Source organism: Pecten maximus, chromosome 4 (assembly GCF_902652985.1).
Source record: "Pecten maximus chromosome 4, xPecMax1.1, whole genome shotgun sequence".
Classification (NCBI taxonomy): domain Eukaryota; kingdom Metazoa; phylum Mollusca; class Bivalvia; order Pectinida; family Pectinidae; genus Pecten; species Pecten maximus.
Genome location: NC_047018.1, coordinates 7,989,050 through 8,005,763, shown reverse-complemented (window position 1 = coordinate 8,005,763; position 16,714 = coordinate 7,989,050). Strand labels below are relative to the sequence as shown.

Here is a 16,714-nt window from a genome sequence, read left to right as displayed (position 1 = left end):
GGGACAGCAGGGAGACGATAACACTACACACTATAGTATGTATATAATTGTACTGGAGGGGGTCCTGAGGGACAGCACAGAGAGGATAACACTACACACTATAGTATGTATATAATTGTACTGGAGGGGGTCCCGAGGGACAGCATGGAAAGGATAACACTACACACTATAGTATGTATATAATTATACTGAAGGGGGTCCCGAGGGACAGCATGGAGAGGATAACACTACACACTATAGTATGTATATAATTATACTGAAGGGGGTCCCGAGGGGCAACATGGAGAGGATAACACTACACACTATAGTATGTATATAATTATACTGAAGGGGGTCCCGAGGGGCAACATGGAGAGGATAACACTACACACTATAGTATGTATATAATTGTACTAGAGGGAGTCCGGGGGAGAGGATGAGTATGTAGACTAGAGTATGTATATAATGGTACTAGAGGGAGTCCGGGGGGAGAGGATAACCCTATAGATAAGAGTATGTATATACTGGTACTAGAGGGAGTCCGGGGGGAGAGGATAACCCTATAGACAAGAGTATGTATATAATGGTACTAGAGGGAGTCCCGGGGGAGAGGATAACCCTATAGACAAGAGTATGTATATAATGGTACTAGAGGGAGTCCGGAGGAGAGGATAACCCTATAGACAAGAGTATGTATATAATGGTACTAGAGGGAGTCCGGGGGGAGAGGATAACCCTATAGACAAGAGTATGTATATAATGGTATTAGAGGGAGTCCGGAGGAGAGGATAACCCTATAGACAAGAGTATGTATATAATGGTACTAGAGGGAGTCCGGAGGAGAGGATAACCCTATAGACAAGAGTATGTATATAATGGTACTAGAGGGAGTCCGGGGGGAGAGGATAATCCTATAGACTAGAGTATGTATATAATGGTACTAGAGGGAGTCCGGGGGGAGAGGATAATCCTATAGACTAGAGTATGTATATAATGGTACTAGAGGGAGTCCGGAGGGAGAGGATAACCCTATAGACTAGAGTATGTATATAATGGTACTAGAGGGAGTCTGGGGGGAGAGGATAACCCTATAGACAAGAGTATGTATATAATGGTACTAGAGGGAGTCCGGGGGGAGAGGATAACCCTATAGACAAGAGTATGTATATAATGGTACTAGAGGGAGTCCGGGGGGAGAGGATAATCCTATAGACAAGAGTATGTATATAATGGTACTAGAGGGAGTCCGGGGGGAGAGGATACTCCTATAGACAAGAGTATGTATATAATGGTACTAGAGGGAGTCTGGGGGGAGAGGATAACCCTATAGACAAGAGTATGTATATAATGGTACTAGAGGGAGTCCGGGGGGAGAGGATACTCCTATAGACTAGAATATGTATATACTGGTACTAGAGGGAGTCCGGGGGGAGAGGATAATCCTATAGACTAGAGTATGTATATACTGGTACTAGAGGGAGTCCGGGGGGAGAGGATGAGTATGTAGACTAGAGTATGTATATAATGGTACTAGAGGGAGTCCGAGGGGTGAGGATAACCCTATAGACTAGAGTATCTATATAATGGTACTAGAGGGAGTCCGGGGGGAGAGGATAACCCTATAGACAAGAGTATGTATATAATGGTACTAGAGGGAGTCCGGGGGGAGAGGATAATCCTATAGACTAGAGTATGTATATAATGGTACTAGAGGGAGTCCGAAGGGAGAGGATAATCCTATAGACAAGAGTATGTATATAATGGTACTAGAGGGAGTCCGGGGGGAGAGGATAATCCTATAGACTAGAGTATGTATATAATGGTACTAGAGGGAGTCCGGGGGGAGAGGATAATCCTATAGACTAGAGTATGTATATAATGGTACTAGAGGGAGTCTGGGGGGAGAGGATAATCCTATAGACTAGAGTATGTATATACTGGTACTAGAGGGAGTCTGGGGGGAGAGGATGAGTATGTATATAATGGTACTAGAGGGAGTCTGGCAGAGAGGATAATCCTATAGACTAGAGTATGTATATAATGGTACTAGAGGGAGTCTGGGGGGAGAGGATAATCCTATAGACTAGAGTATGTATATACTGGTACTAGAGGGAGTCCGGGGGGAGAGGATAATCCTATAGACTAGAGTATGTATATAATGGTACTAGAGGGAGTCTTGGGGGAGAGGATAATCCTATAGACTAGAGTATGGTACTAGAGGGAGTCTGGGGGGAGAGGATAATCCTATAGACAGGAGTATGTATATAATGGTACTAGAGGGAGTCCGGGGGGAGAAGATAATCCTATAGACTAGAGTATGTATATACTGGTACTAGAGGGAGTCCGGGGGGAGAGGATAATCCTATAGACTAGAGTATGTATATAATGGTACTAGAGGGAGTCCGGGGGGAGAGGATAATCCTATAGACAAGAGTATGTATATAATGGTACTAGAGGGAGTCCGAGGGGAGAGGATAACCCTATAGACAAGAGTATGTATATAATGGTACTAGAGGGAGTCTGGCAGAGAGGATAATCCTGTAGACTAGAGTATGTATATACTGGTACTAGAGGGAGTCCGGGGGAGAGGATAATCCTATAGACTAGAGTATGTATATACTGGTACTAGAGGGAGTCCGGGGGAGAGGATAATCCTATAGACTAGAGTATGTATATAATGGTACTAGAGGGAGTCTGGGGGGAGAGGATAATCCTATAGACTAGAGTATGTATATAATGGTACTAGAAGGAGTCCAGGGGGAGAGGATAATCCTATAGACTAGAGTATGTATATAATAGTACTAGAGGGAGTCCGGGGGAGAGGATAATCCTATAGACTAGAGTATGTATATACTGGTACTAGAGGGAGTCCGGGGGAGAGGATAATCCTATAGACTAGAGTATGTATATAATGGTACTAGAGGGAGTCTGGGGGGAGAGGATAATCCTATAGACTAGAGTATGTATATAATGGTACTAGAGGGAGTCTGGGGGGAGAGGATAATCCTATAGACAGGAGTATGTATATAATGGTACTAGAGGGAGTCCGGGGGGAGAGGATAATCCTATAGACTAGAGTATGTATATACTGGTACTAGAGGGAGTCCGGGGGGAGAGGATAATCCTATAGACAAGAGTATGTATATAATGGTACTAGAGGGAGTCCGGGGGGAGAGGATAATCCTATAGACAAGAGTATGTATATAATGGTACTAGAGGGAGTCCGGGGGGAGAGGATAATCCTATAGACTAGAGTATGTATATAATGGTACTAGAGGGAGTCCGGGGGGAGAGGATAACCCTATAGACAAGAGTATGTATATAATAGTACTAGAGGATAGGTCTGTACATTGTTGTCTGTTATATATGAGGTCAGATAGATTTACCAGCATCAGACATCTTTAAGGTTAAAATCCATAACAAGAGGTAAAATAACAAAGTGCCAGTATAGAAAACTTGAAGGTGTTCTGACTATATTGTTATTAGTATTAAGTTGTCTTGGTTTATCACTTTCAGGTTAACAAGTATCTTTTCCTGCTGCCAAAACTGCAACCTCTCGAGGGAAACGGTTCTCAGAGGTATGTGTGTTTGTTTTAAGCAAGGGAGCAAGGCCTGACATCAGATGCACTGTTTGTACACAATTTACATTGGCAGTGTGTAAATGAAACATGCTACCTATTAAATAAGAGTAAAACACAACTGATTAACGATCAATCAGTGGTTTGTATCAGTTTATATCTTTCTACTGGTTATTGATGATCTGTATAACATGGAGTTTGATCACTGATGAAACCCGTACAATTTACATGGATGTATTGATCTTCTTATACTCCATCTTTTCAACAGAGTTTATTAGGTCACCTGAGACAAACTCTCAAGTGACCTATTGTGGTCGCCTTTTGTCCGGCATCTGTCTTAAACAATTTACATTTTCAACTTTTTCTCAATGACCAAGAGGCCTCAGGTAATGATATTGGGCCAGCAAAATGCTAAGATGAAGGGCTATCAAGTTTGTTCAAATGAACTATTTCAACCTATTTTTAAGGTCACAGGGTAAAATAACAGTGGGTCTTGGACCCCTGGGGCCTGAAAGTGGGCCCATTAGGGGAAACATAGCAAATTGTGTAAAATCCTTCTGCATTCAATTTGTATGAATGAAAAAATTTGGTCCATATTTTGTCTGAAGCATTCATGGATGAAAGGGACTTTTGTAGAGAACAATAGGCGTGTCCCCAGGGACCAGAGAGCAGGGCTCAATAGGACAGTGCCAAAAAGGGGAAATATGATAACAATAAAGTATTTAAAATCCTTCTTCTGTAGGAATCAGAGGGTTGTTTTGAATTTGGTCTGAAGCATACTTAGGTAAATCACTTTTCTATACCCCTGGGCAGGGTCATAAAGGAGATATGTAGCAAATTATTTGAAATCCTTATTCTTTTCTAGAAATGACAGGGTTTTGTCCAAATTCTGTGTTTTTAAGGCCATCAAGCTGAAGGCTCATGGTAACCTATTGTAATGGCCTTTTGTTTGCCTTTGAACACAATAACGTTAGTTAACAGATTTTCAGTAGACTTGGTATGCAGCCTTATATCAATAATTTCTCAGAGGAGTGTGACAAGTTCAATTGTAACTTAATAGAGACTTATGGCCATTTGTAATTTAATTGCCATTGGGCCTTGTGAACATGATAACTAGAGAAAAAATAAATATGAATGGATTTTCACGAGACTTGGTATGTAGTTTTACTGCCATTGGACCTTATGAACACAGTAACTTGAGTAAATGTTAACAGATTTTCATGATACTAATACTTTCGTGTTAAGTCAAGAATGGGGGACATATTTTACTTATTTCATCTTTATTCACATTTATAAAAACACAACAAACAAGCAAAGTTAAGTTAAAGAGTATATTGTTGATATTCGTCAAAACATACATAATGAAAATTCAAATACTGAACACAGTAATACTGAAAATATCATACCTTCTGAAATGCAGTATAAACATCACTACATACAATTAAAACTATAACATATTAAACATTTTACATAATTCACAAATAAAAAAAAAATATATTTTTTGCCTTCAGGGCTGTCTTAGCTGCTGCATGAAATTTAACCAGCAATGAAATTCTCATCTTCGCTAGCCGAGGCTTCTGATTACGTTACACTCCACGAACCCTTGGCAGATATAGGCGTCAGTTCTGGCCCTCTAGCGGTGATTCGAAATTACCACCCTTCACGCATGAAATTTTCGACCAATCAAAACAAGCGTTACCGATTTACTTCATCGGTGATGTTTACAAACACACATCGAGGTTTGGTGTCATTTCGATGAGATATGTGATCAATGACTTATATGAATTGATCAAACACTGCGAATGTTCCCCCAAAGATTGAGATTTTTTGTATTTAGGTAAAATGCCATGACATAGTCGGCAATGTGTAGCTCTGTACTGGGTGCCGCATTTTCGTTTACTGCGAAACCAAGCCAGGATGTAAAACGCGATTTGATTGGGTGCCCTGGGATTCCAGGGCGCGACGGTTTGAACACGACTATATCCGCCAAGGGTTCGTGGAGTGTAACGTAATCAGAAGCCTTGGCTAGCGAAGATGTGAAATTCTATGAGTAAACCTTACCAGCGAAAGATCTGACAAGGGAAATCATAGGGCTGGTGAATGAAATATGATAAGATGACAGGTCAACAGGTGCATAAGGGGAACCGAGCGAAATCCTGTGTGACCGATGCATACAATACAAGTTGAGTACATAGCCAGGCGAGTCCTGAATTCTAATGAAGAACCAGGCGAGATATGGTCCTGCACTGAGTACGTTGTAATTGTATGGTATAGATTTGATATACGGAGAGTGTAATAATGACAACCCAATGACTTGGGGCTAAGGAGTATAGATATGTGTGGTATATTGTAAAACTTCTCTGTTTTTATTGTCTAACTTAAAATTATTGAAAATTTGAAGGCCAAACACACCTGTTTCAACACTGAAGAAAACAACAGAAGTGAGCAAGAATGAAACCAAGGACACTCACTCAAAAGAGAACAAATTTATTAAGAATGCTTCTAGGGCCAATAAGCGCAACATGAAAGGTGAGTAGTACTCATAACTACACTGTAGAGTTAACAAAAGGTCATAGGGAAAACTATGAACACTGGTACTAAATCATCCATTTTATTGATTTCCACATAATGTCGAGGGCATCTGTTAATTGATTCCCACACAATGTTGAGGGCATCTGTTAATTGATTCCCACACAATGTTGAGGGCATCTGTTTTAATCAACAGGGGGAGTAAACTTTAGCATTGTAGATGGTGCGATGAAAAACTTTGATAAAAACTTAATTCATTAATTTTGCTTGCAAGTATTTGAGAAAAATATTCAAACATGGGTTTGTTCTGTGAACTAGGATATCTTAAGCCTCATGTAAAAGTTTGAGATATCCCTGTCCACAGAGCAGACCCATGTTTGATTTTAAACTGATCAAGTCACATTACCTGAAGATTTCCAGACAGGGGTAGTAAACCCTGCTGTGTTAATTAGAGTAAATCTTACATGCTTCACAAGGTTATTCCACAAGGTTGACTTACTATTGATCATTTTGTACTGTTTACTAGGAGAGACATCACTTCATAGAGCCTGTATCAAAAATGATGTCATCAACTTGAGGAAACTGCTGAAGATACCAGGTAAATTCATATGAGACAATCAAATCATAAGTTGAAGTGTCATTTTTCTTGATGTAAAGACTAATCAAGATTAAAATGACCGCACAATCTGATGCAATAGGGTTTTATCATTATCATAGAATCATATGAAATGAATGCTACTGTGAGTAGTTTCAAGTAACTGGGGATACAAAAGGAAATTTCTAATAAAAGTTACTGGAGGTACAGTCAAATTTGCTCTAACGACTGCCTGTATATAACGACCACCTGTCTTTAATGACCTATTTTCAGATTCTCCCATGATTCAAATTTCTTCTCAAGTTCCACCAATGGGATTCAGTCCAAAATTACCAGAAATGATCCTGGTCGATCCAAAATCCAAGAGTGGCGCCATGGCCAACAGTGCCACTATATTCGCTACAAAGAATGCATACTACAATAGTATAAGGGTCTTTAGAGTGAGATGACCATTAAGGCACATGGGCCTCTTGTTAAATAAAAAGTTGTAAACTGCCACAAAGAAATCTGGATTTCAATTCGCATCAGGAAAAAAGAAAAAGAAAGTTTGTTGTCCCAACAGAACTAGTAGTTATACAAAAACAATTAATCAATTATTGTGTGATTTCTATTTAAGAACGAAAGGGAGATAACCTAATAAATGCATGTAGAAATATTTCAGAACAGAATATAAAAAAGTTTGTATCCATTAGACCATCTTCAGTCATGTTTTGTCTTGTACTCCACCAAATTATATCTTATTCTTGGAATTTTAATGGAAAAGTCATTTAGATAAAGATTTAACCCTGAAGATTAAAAAAAAAAGAAAATAAATAAAAAAGTGTTTATATACATAATATAAATTGATTTGACTTCTGAAAATGTTGAAACTGACTGCTCTACTGAATGTCCTGTTAAATAACAAGTTATCTTTGTCAGTTTCATGTTAACTGGTTGGTGTAAAAACCTTGTCCTGTCTATAAAGGCAGCCTGTTTATAGTGACTGTTTTTCTGCCTCCCCTTGGACGGTCTTTATTGACAGGTTTGACTATATTATCATCAGTCATGAGGAACAGATCAGTATGTTAGGTTGTAGATACTAGTTTAACATTATAAATTATGTTTTTTGGCTTCAGGAATAGACATCAATTCGAAAGACAATGCTGGCTGGACACCACTTCATGAGGCCTGTAACCATGGTCACATACAGTGTGTCAAAGAATTACTCAAATTTGTGCCATCAAAAACAGTGGACACTTTCTTCAGTTCAGGTACGTCAATGTAGATTATTAAAATACTTATTAAATGATTCATGTATTGTTATATGTCAATTCAGGTCATTAATTAGTTACATGACATACCTCCTTATAAACTACACTAGTAGTATATTTAACTAAATCCCAAAACCGATCCTTCTGAAAACTGAATACGGTAAACCTCTGGTCAGGTCGAATACAGGGGATAGTTCGAACACATATCTTTATTTAATAAAAAAAAATAATTTTCTAGCTAGTGTTAGTTCAAACTCTGGTTGTGTATTACCGACACTATTTTGGATCATAAATAATATTTTTTTCGGCAAACCATTAAAAACTCAACAATCAGCCCAGAAAAAATATCAAGAGCGGTCAAAATGGATCACTTCTCCAAACCGAAACTCTCTCAAAACTGGCCAAATAACCTTGTACTGTGCACGATTGTTTTAGAGAAGTACAGCTATACTAACCAATTGGAACATATGCAGTAAAATTTAAAGAATGTAAAATGTAGTCTAGAGGAAAACATGTTGATAACAAACCCAAGTCAACCTCAAAACAAGTTAACTACTGTAAAACAGGTTAATGACAAAACACAACGAACCTCAAGACAAGTTAACACGGTAAAACATGTTAATGACAAACCACGATGAACCTCAAAACAAGTTAACTACTGTAAAACATGTTAATGACAAACCACGATGAACCTCAAAACAAGTTAACACGGTAAAACATGTTAATGACAAACCACGATGAACCTCAAAACAAGTTAACTACTGTAAAAAATTCATAAGCAATCGTTAGGACTCAGAAAATAATTAAATATATTAAAGCTCAATATTAAATACTAATTGGTAGAAGGTTTACGCTTAAACAGGAGGAGGTGAGTGTTGCTTGTATAAAGTGTAAATTATGGCTTCTCGCTCTGTAACTGGGTCGTTAATATAATTATCATGCTGGAGACCAGAACTTTATAATAATAATAATAATATCTTTTATTTAACCAGGGTAACATATTTAGACAATGTCTAGTTTACAACATGGCCCTGCATGATTCTTTGATTCCTGTTGGAGTGCATAGCAGTTGTTTGTCTTTCTTTCACAGCACATTAATGAATGTTCAATGCTAAGTTTGTAAGAAGCTCATGAATGAGCTGGTTATGTTCTGTTCCTTAGTATTTGTTTTATATATTGACACAACAGATACAGTAATTGTGATTACTAATTGACAGGTGAGAATGTGTGTAGAAAGGCAGACCTGTTGCTAAGTAACAATGACGGAGTTACTCCTCTACATGATGCTGTCATGAACGAGAGACTGGATGTGTGTCGTCTGCTGCTTCAACATGGCGGTAAGATTAAGTGTGATATTTACTCAGATCAGATGTTTGGACTGTGTTAAAGGCTGAGGTGCATATATGAGGAGAATCTGTCTTAATGTCACAGGCAGGGCATTAAGGTGATGGAAATCTGTTTTGATGTTACAACGTTTGAGGAAAATCTGTCTTAATGTCACAGCCTAGATGTATGGGTGGAAAATCTGTCTTAATGTCACAGCCTAGATACATGTGAGGAAAATCTGTCTTACTGTTACAGCCTAGATGTATGTAGGGAAAATCTGTCTTAATGTCACAGCCTAGATGTATGTGTGGAAAATCTGTCTTTATGTCACAGCCTAAATGTGTGAGGAAAATCTGTCTTAATGTCACAGCCTAGATGTATGGGTGGAAAATCTGTCTTAATGTCACAGCCTAGATGTATGCGAGGAAAATCTGTCTTAATGTCACAGCCTAGATACATGTGAGGAAAATCTGTCTTAATGTCACAGCCTAGATGTATGCGAGGAAAATCTGTCTTAATGTCACAGCCTAGATACATGTGAGGAAAATCTGTCTTAATGTCACAGCCTAGATACATGTGAGGAAAATCTGTCTTAATGTCACAGCCTAGATACATGTGAGGAAAATCTGTCTTAATGCCACAGCCTAGATGTATGTGAGGAATTCTGTTGTACTGTCACAGCCTGAACACTTTTGTGATTAAAATATGTCAGTGTTACTAGCTGGGTTTTTATGTGATGAAACACCTTAAAGGAATGTGATGAAAATATGTTTTAATGTTACAGGCTCAGCACTTCTGCATTGTAAGATGGTCAATAGTGCTACTCCCCAGGACCTTGCTGTAACAACAAATATGAGGAACTTGCTACTGTCTTTTGAAAAAGAGGAACAAATCAGTAGTTCACAAGGTATATGTTCACCATTCTGAAACTTTGTAGCCCACCATCTGACAATTGTGGGCTTTTCAAATTGCCTTTCGTCTGTGGTCTGTCCAACAGTTAGAGTTTATTATTGCTATTTCTCAGAAAGTTCTTCATGGATCTATCTCAAATTTTAGTACATATTGAATTTTGAGACTTATGTAAAACAAAATGGCCATTTCGAATTCTAACAGTTGAAGTTTATATAATTATATGTCATAAAGTTTTCCAATGCATGGATCTTTCATATTTCAACCGCAGCAAATCCCCTTGGTCCGAGTTGTGTATGCTTTATTTTGAGACTGCTTGGAAAACAAGATGGCAGACAGGCAGCAAATTTTTAATTTGGGAGATGACGTAAAGTTTGTTATCTACTCTATTTACCAGAGAGTTCTTCATTGATCTTTCTCGAATTTAACATCTAGGTTCCCCTTGGCCCCCAGTTGTGTAAATAATCCATTTTGAATTCATTATTTCTCAGAAAGTTCTTCATGTTAGAGACAATTTGTCCATATAGACAGGGAGGGTCCTTGCTAACCTGTCAGTGTTTTGGTTTGAATGCTGAATTTAGTTAAAGGATGAAGTTGACTGAAATAAATGGAACTAAGAGGCACATCATCCCATATAAAGTGTTTGAAGAGTGCTTTGCCATAATTACTTAAATATCCAGATGTACAGGGCCCATAGGCTTCTTGTTCAATATGTGTGAATATGCTTGCGTTATATTAAAACCGTATATAATTTTATTGAAATGTTAAAATTTGCAGTGTTCAGTACTTATATAGAAAAAGGATAAAATTGGAAACACTTTGTTTTGTGAAGTAAAAGTACTTTTCCATATTAGATATCCTAGATTACAGAAATTTTTGATTTAGTAAAAATCTAGTAAAAATATTAGCTTTATATATATATATAATTAAGATCATTCAGTGGTGGGCACTAAGATCCCTCTGGGACTAACTGTTCATTTGTATAAACAGAGAGACAAATTATGATTTGTGTTACAGGGAGTGAGTGTACTCAACCAAGTGACTACCTTTACGACCAGGTACTGAGGCAGGAGGGTGCTGCACCACAGTGTAGTAACATTGAGGACTGTACTAAGTACATCTGTCTGGTGACTTCCACAATCAGGTCCTATCTGGAGGCAGCTAACATCTTAACGCTTATCTCCCTCACACAGACAACGACTCCTGTCGCAAGGGGAACAACTCCGGTAATAAGGGGAACAACTGTCACAGAGGATAGGGATGTGTCGTCATTCACAGGGGACGTAACGCTTATCTCCCTCACACAGACAATGACTCCTGTCGCAAGGGGAACAACTCCGGTAATAAGGGGAACAACTGTCACAGAGGATAGGGATGTGTCGTCATTCACAGGGGACGTGTCATCACTCCCAATGGTGGTGCGAGAGTTGGATGTTGGATTGGAAAGAGGAACTTCTGGGATGATGAATCAGGGCAGTGATATAGTTGACAGAGTGAAGTCAGACTTGCAGATTGCTAGAAACTTGAAGAAATATGTCAGTCAATTTGAAAGTCACATGATGAAAATAAGTCATGTTGTTGATCATCCAACAATAAAACTTCGGATTATGTGTTTGTGGTGCCTAGCTGAAACAAGTTCTAATCCGGTGGCTACTGTTAACTGTTAGATAATTTCCTAACACCACTGACTTTGTTGTGTTTGTTTCCTTACAGGTCAGGAATGTATTATTGTTAGCATTTTTAGGTCACCTGAAACAAAGTCTTAAGGGCCCTAATGCAGTTGTCTTTTGTCTGTCGTCATGTGGCTGCCTGACTGTCATTCCACATTTAATTGACCTTGACCTACTTTTAAGGTCACAGGGGTCAAATATGTTAAAATCTTTAAATAACATTTCAATAACCAAGAGTCACAGAGTCATGATATTTGGCCATTAGTATGTTGGGATGAAGGGCTACCAAATTTGTTCAAATAAATGACCTGCTTTCAATGTCTCAGGGGTCAAATGTGTCAAAATCTTTAACAAAAGAGGCCATGATAACTCAGTTGGTTTGAGCACTGGCCAGATAATCTCTGGTAAAGATCAGAGGTGTGTGGTTTTATGCTCCCTACCCATGTTGGTTTGCGTTTCTCAGGAAGCAGAGAAGGGCCAGTCTGTGTCCTTGAGATACATTATCCCTATTGCTCTGCACGCCAGGGCATGCGACGGGCTGATCGTATGTTGTTCAATGAGGTAGTCACGGACTGCTACAAGGAGACCCCACCTCAAAATGACCCTCAGGCTGTCCATGGGGCAATAAACCCAGCAAACAAATCTTTAAACCACCACCTCTTTATAACCAAGAGGCCCAGAGTCATGATATTTGTTCAGTTCACGAAAATGTAAGTTGAGGTCAAAAATCAAATCAAAGGTTGAGGATATTTGGCCCAAAGGTCAAGGTCAAATTTTGTATCTTTTCACTGACAAACCATTTCTGGCATAATGAATTATCACTGACAAACAATTTTTTATGACATATTGAAGAAAAGTGGAAATTAGACCAGGAGTTATCTGACCTAATGTTAAGGCCACTTGGTAAAGAAGTTAATGAAGTCACTGGGTCAAGCGTAATGGTCAAATTTTCTATCTTTTCACTGCTGAAGGTTTTGTTATGACCTTATGAAGCAAACTTGTTCACAATTAAACATGTAGCCAACTGACCAAAGATCATGGTCATTCAGATCCAAGTTCAAAGACAAATCTGGCTGTTATTGGTGTGAGGGTTTTAAAGTTCAGATAAAGCAAATTGAAGCTAACAAATGAGTATTATACTGGTACTTAGATTCTGTAAGCCCAGCCAAATTCGGAGGTAGAAAGAAACAAGAATCACATAATTATACTACATGTATATGTGATATAATAACAGGCAGATGGCATCTTGATGATTATGGGGCTCTTCTTGACCTGTACTGTATTCAATTTTAAGTGAATTAACCTTGATCTACCTTCAAGTCACAATGGTGAGATGTGTTAAATTAAAGCAAAACATCATCTATCAGTACATATCAGAATTCGGGTGATTGCTAAGGCCCATGGACCTCTTGTTTCTGATACCATATTCACTTCAGGCTGTGTGTGCTAGTGTATAGCACTGGGGTGATATTCTAGTCAAGTGGATAACTTAGATGTGCCAAAATTACTTTTATTCAAATACACCTGTTTTTAGACCACCGTCATCAGATGGTAGGCTATTCAAATCGCCCTTCGTCTGTAGTCTGTCATTAGATTTCTAGTGCTTCTGATCTGGGAATCAAAATTTGTTATTTATATTTCTCAGAAAGTTCGTCTTAGAACTTACTTATACTCCATGTGTGGGTTCCCCTTGCTATCAAATAATTAAGAGGAAGAGGAGAAAGAGGAAAAAGTAGCGAAAAGATAAGACAAGTAAAGATCATTCATTGGTGGGTGCCAATTAGATCCATCTCTCTGGGATCGCTTGTTTCAGCTGAATAATTTCATCGCTATTTCTCAGAAAGTTTTGCATAAATGTTTCTCAAATTGTGATATAATAACAGGCAGATGGCTTCTTGATGATTATGGGGCTCTTCCTGTCAGACCTGTACTGTATTCACTATTGGTTCCCAAGTGAGACTGATCAAAAGTAAGATGGCCAATAGGTGTACTTTTTGAATTTTGACAGTGGAAGTTTGTAAATCATTATTTTATAGTCATGAATCTTTCTCAGATTCCATATTAGTAGATTCCCTTGTTTTCAAATGATTAGGAGCAAGAAAATAGAGAAAAAGGTCAGTGTTAGAGATCTAACAAAGTCGTTTGATGGTGGGCACCAAGATCCCTCTGGGATATCTTGTTATTACATGGCTTCATTGCAGTACAGAAGATTTCAGTATATGATATGTAAAAACAGTATTTAAACTAAGATAGATGTGTTGATTCATTTGGCAATTAAGTGTCCAATATCCATGTTTTAGTCTTTCCAAAGTATTCATGATAAAATTTGACATCAAATTATTCTTGCAGCATGTCAAAGTCTTCCATTCTGTATATGATTTAGGTTGTTATATCCCACCAATTTTAAATATCCTTCTATATTGATACATGCATGATAATAACAAGTAAGCAAAGTTTAAGAAACTGTAATATAAAATGTTCCTCCATATCTTTGTACAAAGTGTGTAACTTTGTCTAATGCTCTTTCATCACATCCTATTCCCAGGTTTTGTATGTTTGTACCTCTTGGGTTGATGAAATGTCACAAACAGAAGTCTCTTGTTCCATGATGTATGAGTTATGGCTTTTGTTAACGGCAGATCATCTGGGGCATACCTACACTGTCACTTAGGCTAGCTGTGAAGGGCGAGCTAATTCCGAAATAAACTCTTGGAATATCAGAGCTATTTTCGAAAGGAAATCTAATCCAAACTCTTGGAATATCAGTGCTATTTTCGAAAGGAAATCTCATCCAAAAATCAAATTAATTGCCAATTCAATATTAAGAAATTCATTTGAATTCTTGCCTGCCTTACCCTTGTGTATTACACTACAGTAGGACAGCCTAGCCATGGGCAATTTTTTCTTTAAGCAAAAACTCCTGTATTACAATGATAAAAACTGAAAAATGAATGTATACAATAATTAGTATATACAGACTTCACATTTGTTTAGAAAAAAAGAAAAAGGAAAGAAAATATTGGTTCCGGATTTTGAATTTCTGGATTTTCTGAATGTGTGTTGTTTACATTGTTTACATTGGAAATTTAGTTTTGCCTACAGAGGAAACAGTAATTTCAATATAAGGTAAGATAGAGGAAAACTTCATGAAGAATAGATGTCAAAACAAAATTGATTCTGTCTTTGGGATAGAGATATTTAATTTCAAATAGGTTTCAGAAAAAAATTGTATAGGGAATTGTATCATTTTGGGTCAAATATGATATTTTGCAGTTTTTACAGTGTAAGGTTTTTAGAATTGGTTACTATGGTATTCACCGGTCTGAAAAACAGAAAAAAATAAGTTTACTTTTCCTTCACAGCTGTATTAAAATTACAAATGTTGTATAGATTACAAATACATATACCTACTTTAGGTAATATGTAGGGTTAACTGGCTATGTTTACATAACTCATTTTCAGAATTGAACATTTTTTTCTGTACACTGCTACCTATACATCACTTTTCCCAACATCATCTTAAAGATTTTAAATGAAATTGAAAATGTGCCATGTTTGTGACATCATGAATCAGGTTTTCTTCTAGGAGAGATGTTAAAATGTGAGCACAGATGTACAGAATTCTATTCCACCCTAGATGTAACAGTACATTCATGTTGTGTATGGTGTACTTTCCAGGGATAGTCGTACCATTGCTAAATTATCTATACAACCTCCTGTGATGCTGGCGTGTCAAATACATGTATTGAGATATGGTTTACTATACACCACATTCAGTAACCATATGTTTCAGTTACTAAATTTTGTATTGTTTCATCATGATTTAAATTTTCTTTGTTGTATTTGTCCAAAAGATTCAGCTATAAATTTCAACCTCATGCAGTAAAGCATAAATTAATGCTCTGTATTTTATAAAGGCATAATCCGATAATTCAATAGGAATATATTTTTTGTCCAAATCTTACAATATTCCTATGAAAACGTTTTTAGAAAATAAAATATATTACTTGAATGATGTTTTGATTCTGTCATGTTTAAACTGAAAAACAAAGGAGCCAAGTCATGTTGAATATCATTTGTCTCAAGGATACTTTGTTAACCATTCATGATTCATAAGAATTTATGTAAATCTTACATAACAGGAACTATAAACACAATGAAGCTTGCAATAATATGAAGGTCAGAGGTCTTTTGTTTATGCAGATTGTTTCACCTACTTTTGAATGCAACATTTTCTGAAATTAAAATGTTGCAAAAATACACCACAATTTCTGTTGCAAAAATATACTACAATTTCTTGGAAACTAACTTATCGATCAATATAAATAAATTTAATTAATCATGCACTCCGTTACATTGGTACCCATGTAGGGACTTGGAGAACGATACTCATCCTGCTTGCAAAAGCATCGCTGTTACCCCTGGACACTTGAGGACGAGTGCTTTCCTGAAGGGGGAGTATATAACCCTGGTATATATAAGCTGCAATATACTGCTCGGCTAGAGAAATCTTCTCTTAGTCACGATTGGTTGATCGGAAGACAGAGGTCCTAGGTTTGAGTCCTAGCGGAGGCAGTGATTTAAATTTAATTAATCATGTGCTCTGCTACATAGAGGTTACATGTAATCCTTTAAATTGCTACCAACCAAATGGATTTTGATGAAAGATTGGTCTGAAGCATAATTATAATTCAGGTAAGATGATCCTATGTATAAATTGAGGGTCTGGCTTCCCCTGAGGCAGGAGGGGTTTTGCCCTATAACTAGAGGTAAATCCTTTAAAACTGCTACTCATCCTGAAGAACTGAAGATTTTTTCACTGATTTTGGTTTCAGCATTAGGGATGAAAGTTTTTCAATGTTGTATAAAGGGTGGCTT

General features: G+C 37.5%; 1 protein-coding gene across 2 annotated transcripts in view; it reads left to right on the top strand.

Annotated features, from left to right (window-relative positions):
* LOC117325121 (SMC5-SMC6 complex localization factor protein 1-like) overlaps window positions 1-15,848 on the top strand; it is a 33,249-nt gene extending 17,401 nt beyond the window's left edge. For both annotated transcript variants that reach the window (XM_033881082.1, XM_033881083.1), the window contains 7 exons: window positions 3,496-3,557; window positions 5,959-6,086; window positions 6,613-6,684; window positions 7,797-7,931; window positions 9,149-9,268; window positions 10,042-10,164; window positions 11,184-15,848. In XM_033881082.1, coding sequence (XP_033736973.1) covers window positions 3,496-3,557; window positions 5,959-6,086; window positions 6,613-6,684; window positions 7,797-7,931; window positions 9,149-9,268; window positions 10,042-10,164; window positions 11,184-11,833 — 1,290 coding nt within the window. In that variant the 3' untranslated portion in view covers window positions 11,834-15,848. The remainder of the gene's footprint in view (window positions 1-3,495; window positions 3,558-5,958; window positions 6,087-6,612; window positions 6,685-7,796; window positions 7,932-9,148; window positions 9,269-10,041; window positions 10,165-11,183) is intronic.
* The last annotated feature ends 866 nt before the right edge of the window (window positions 15,849-16,714 follow it).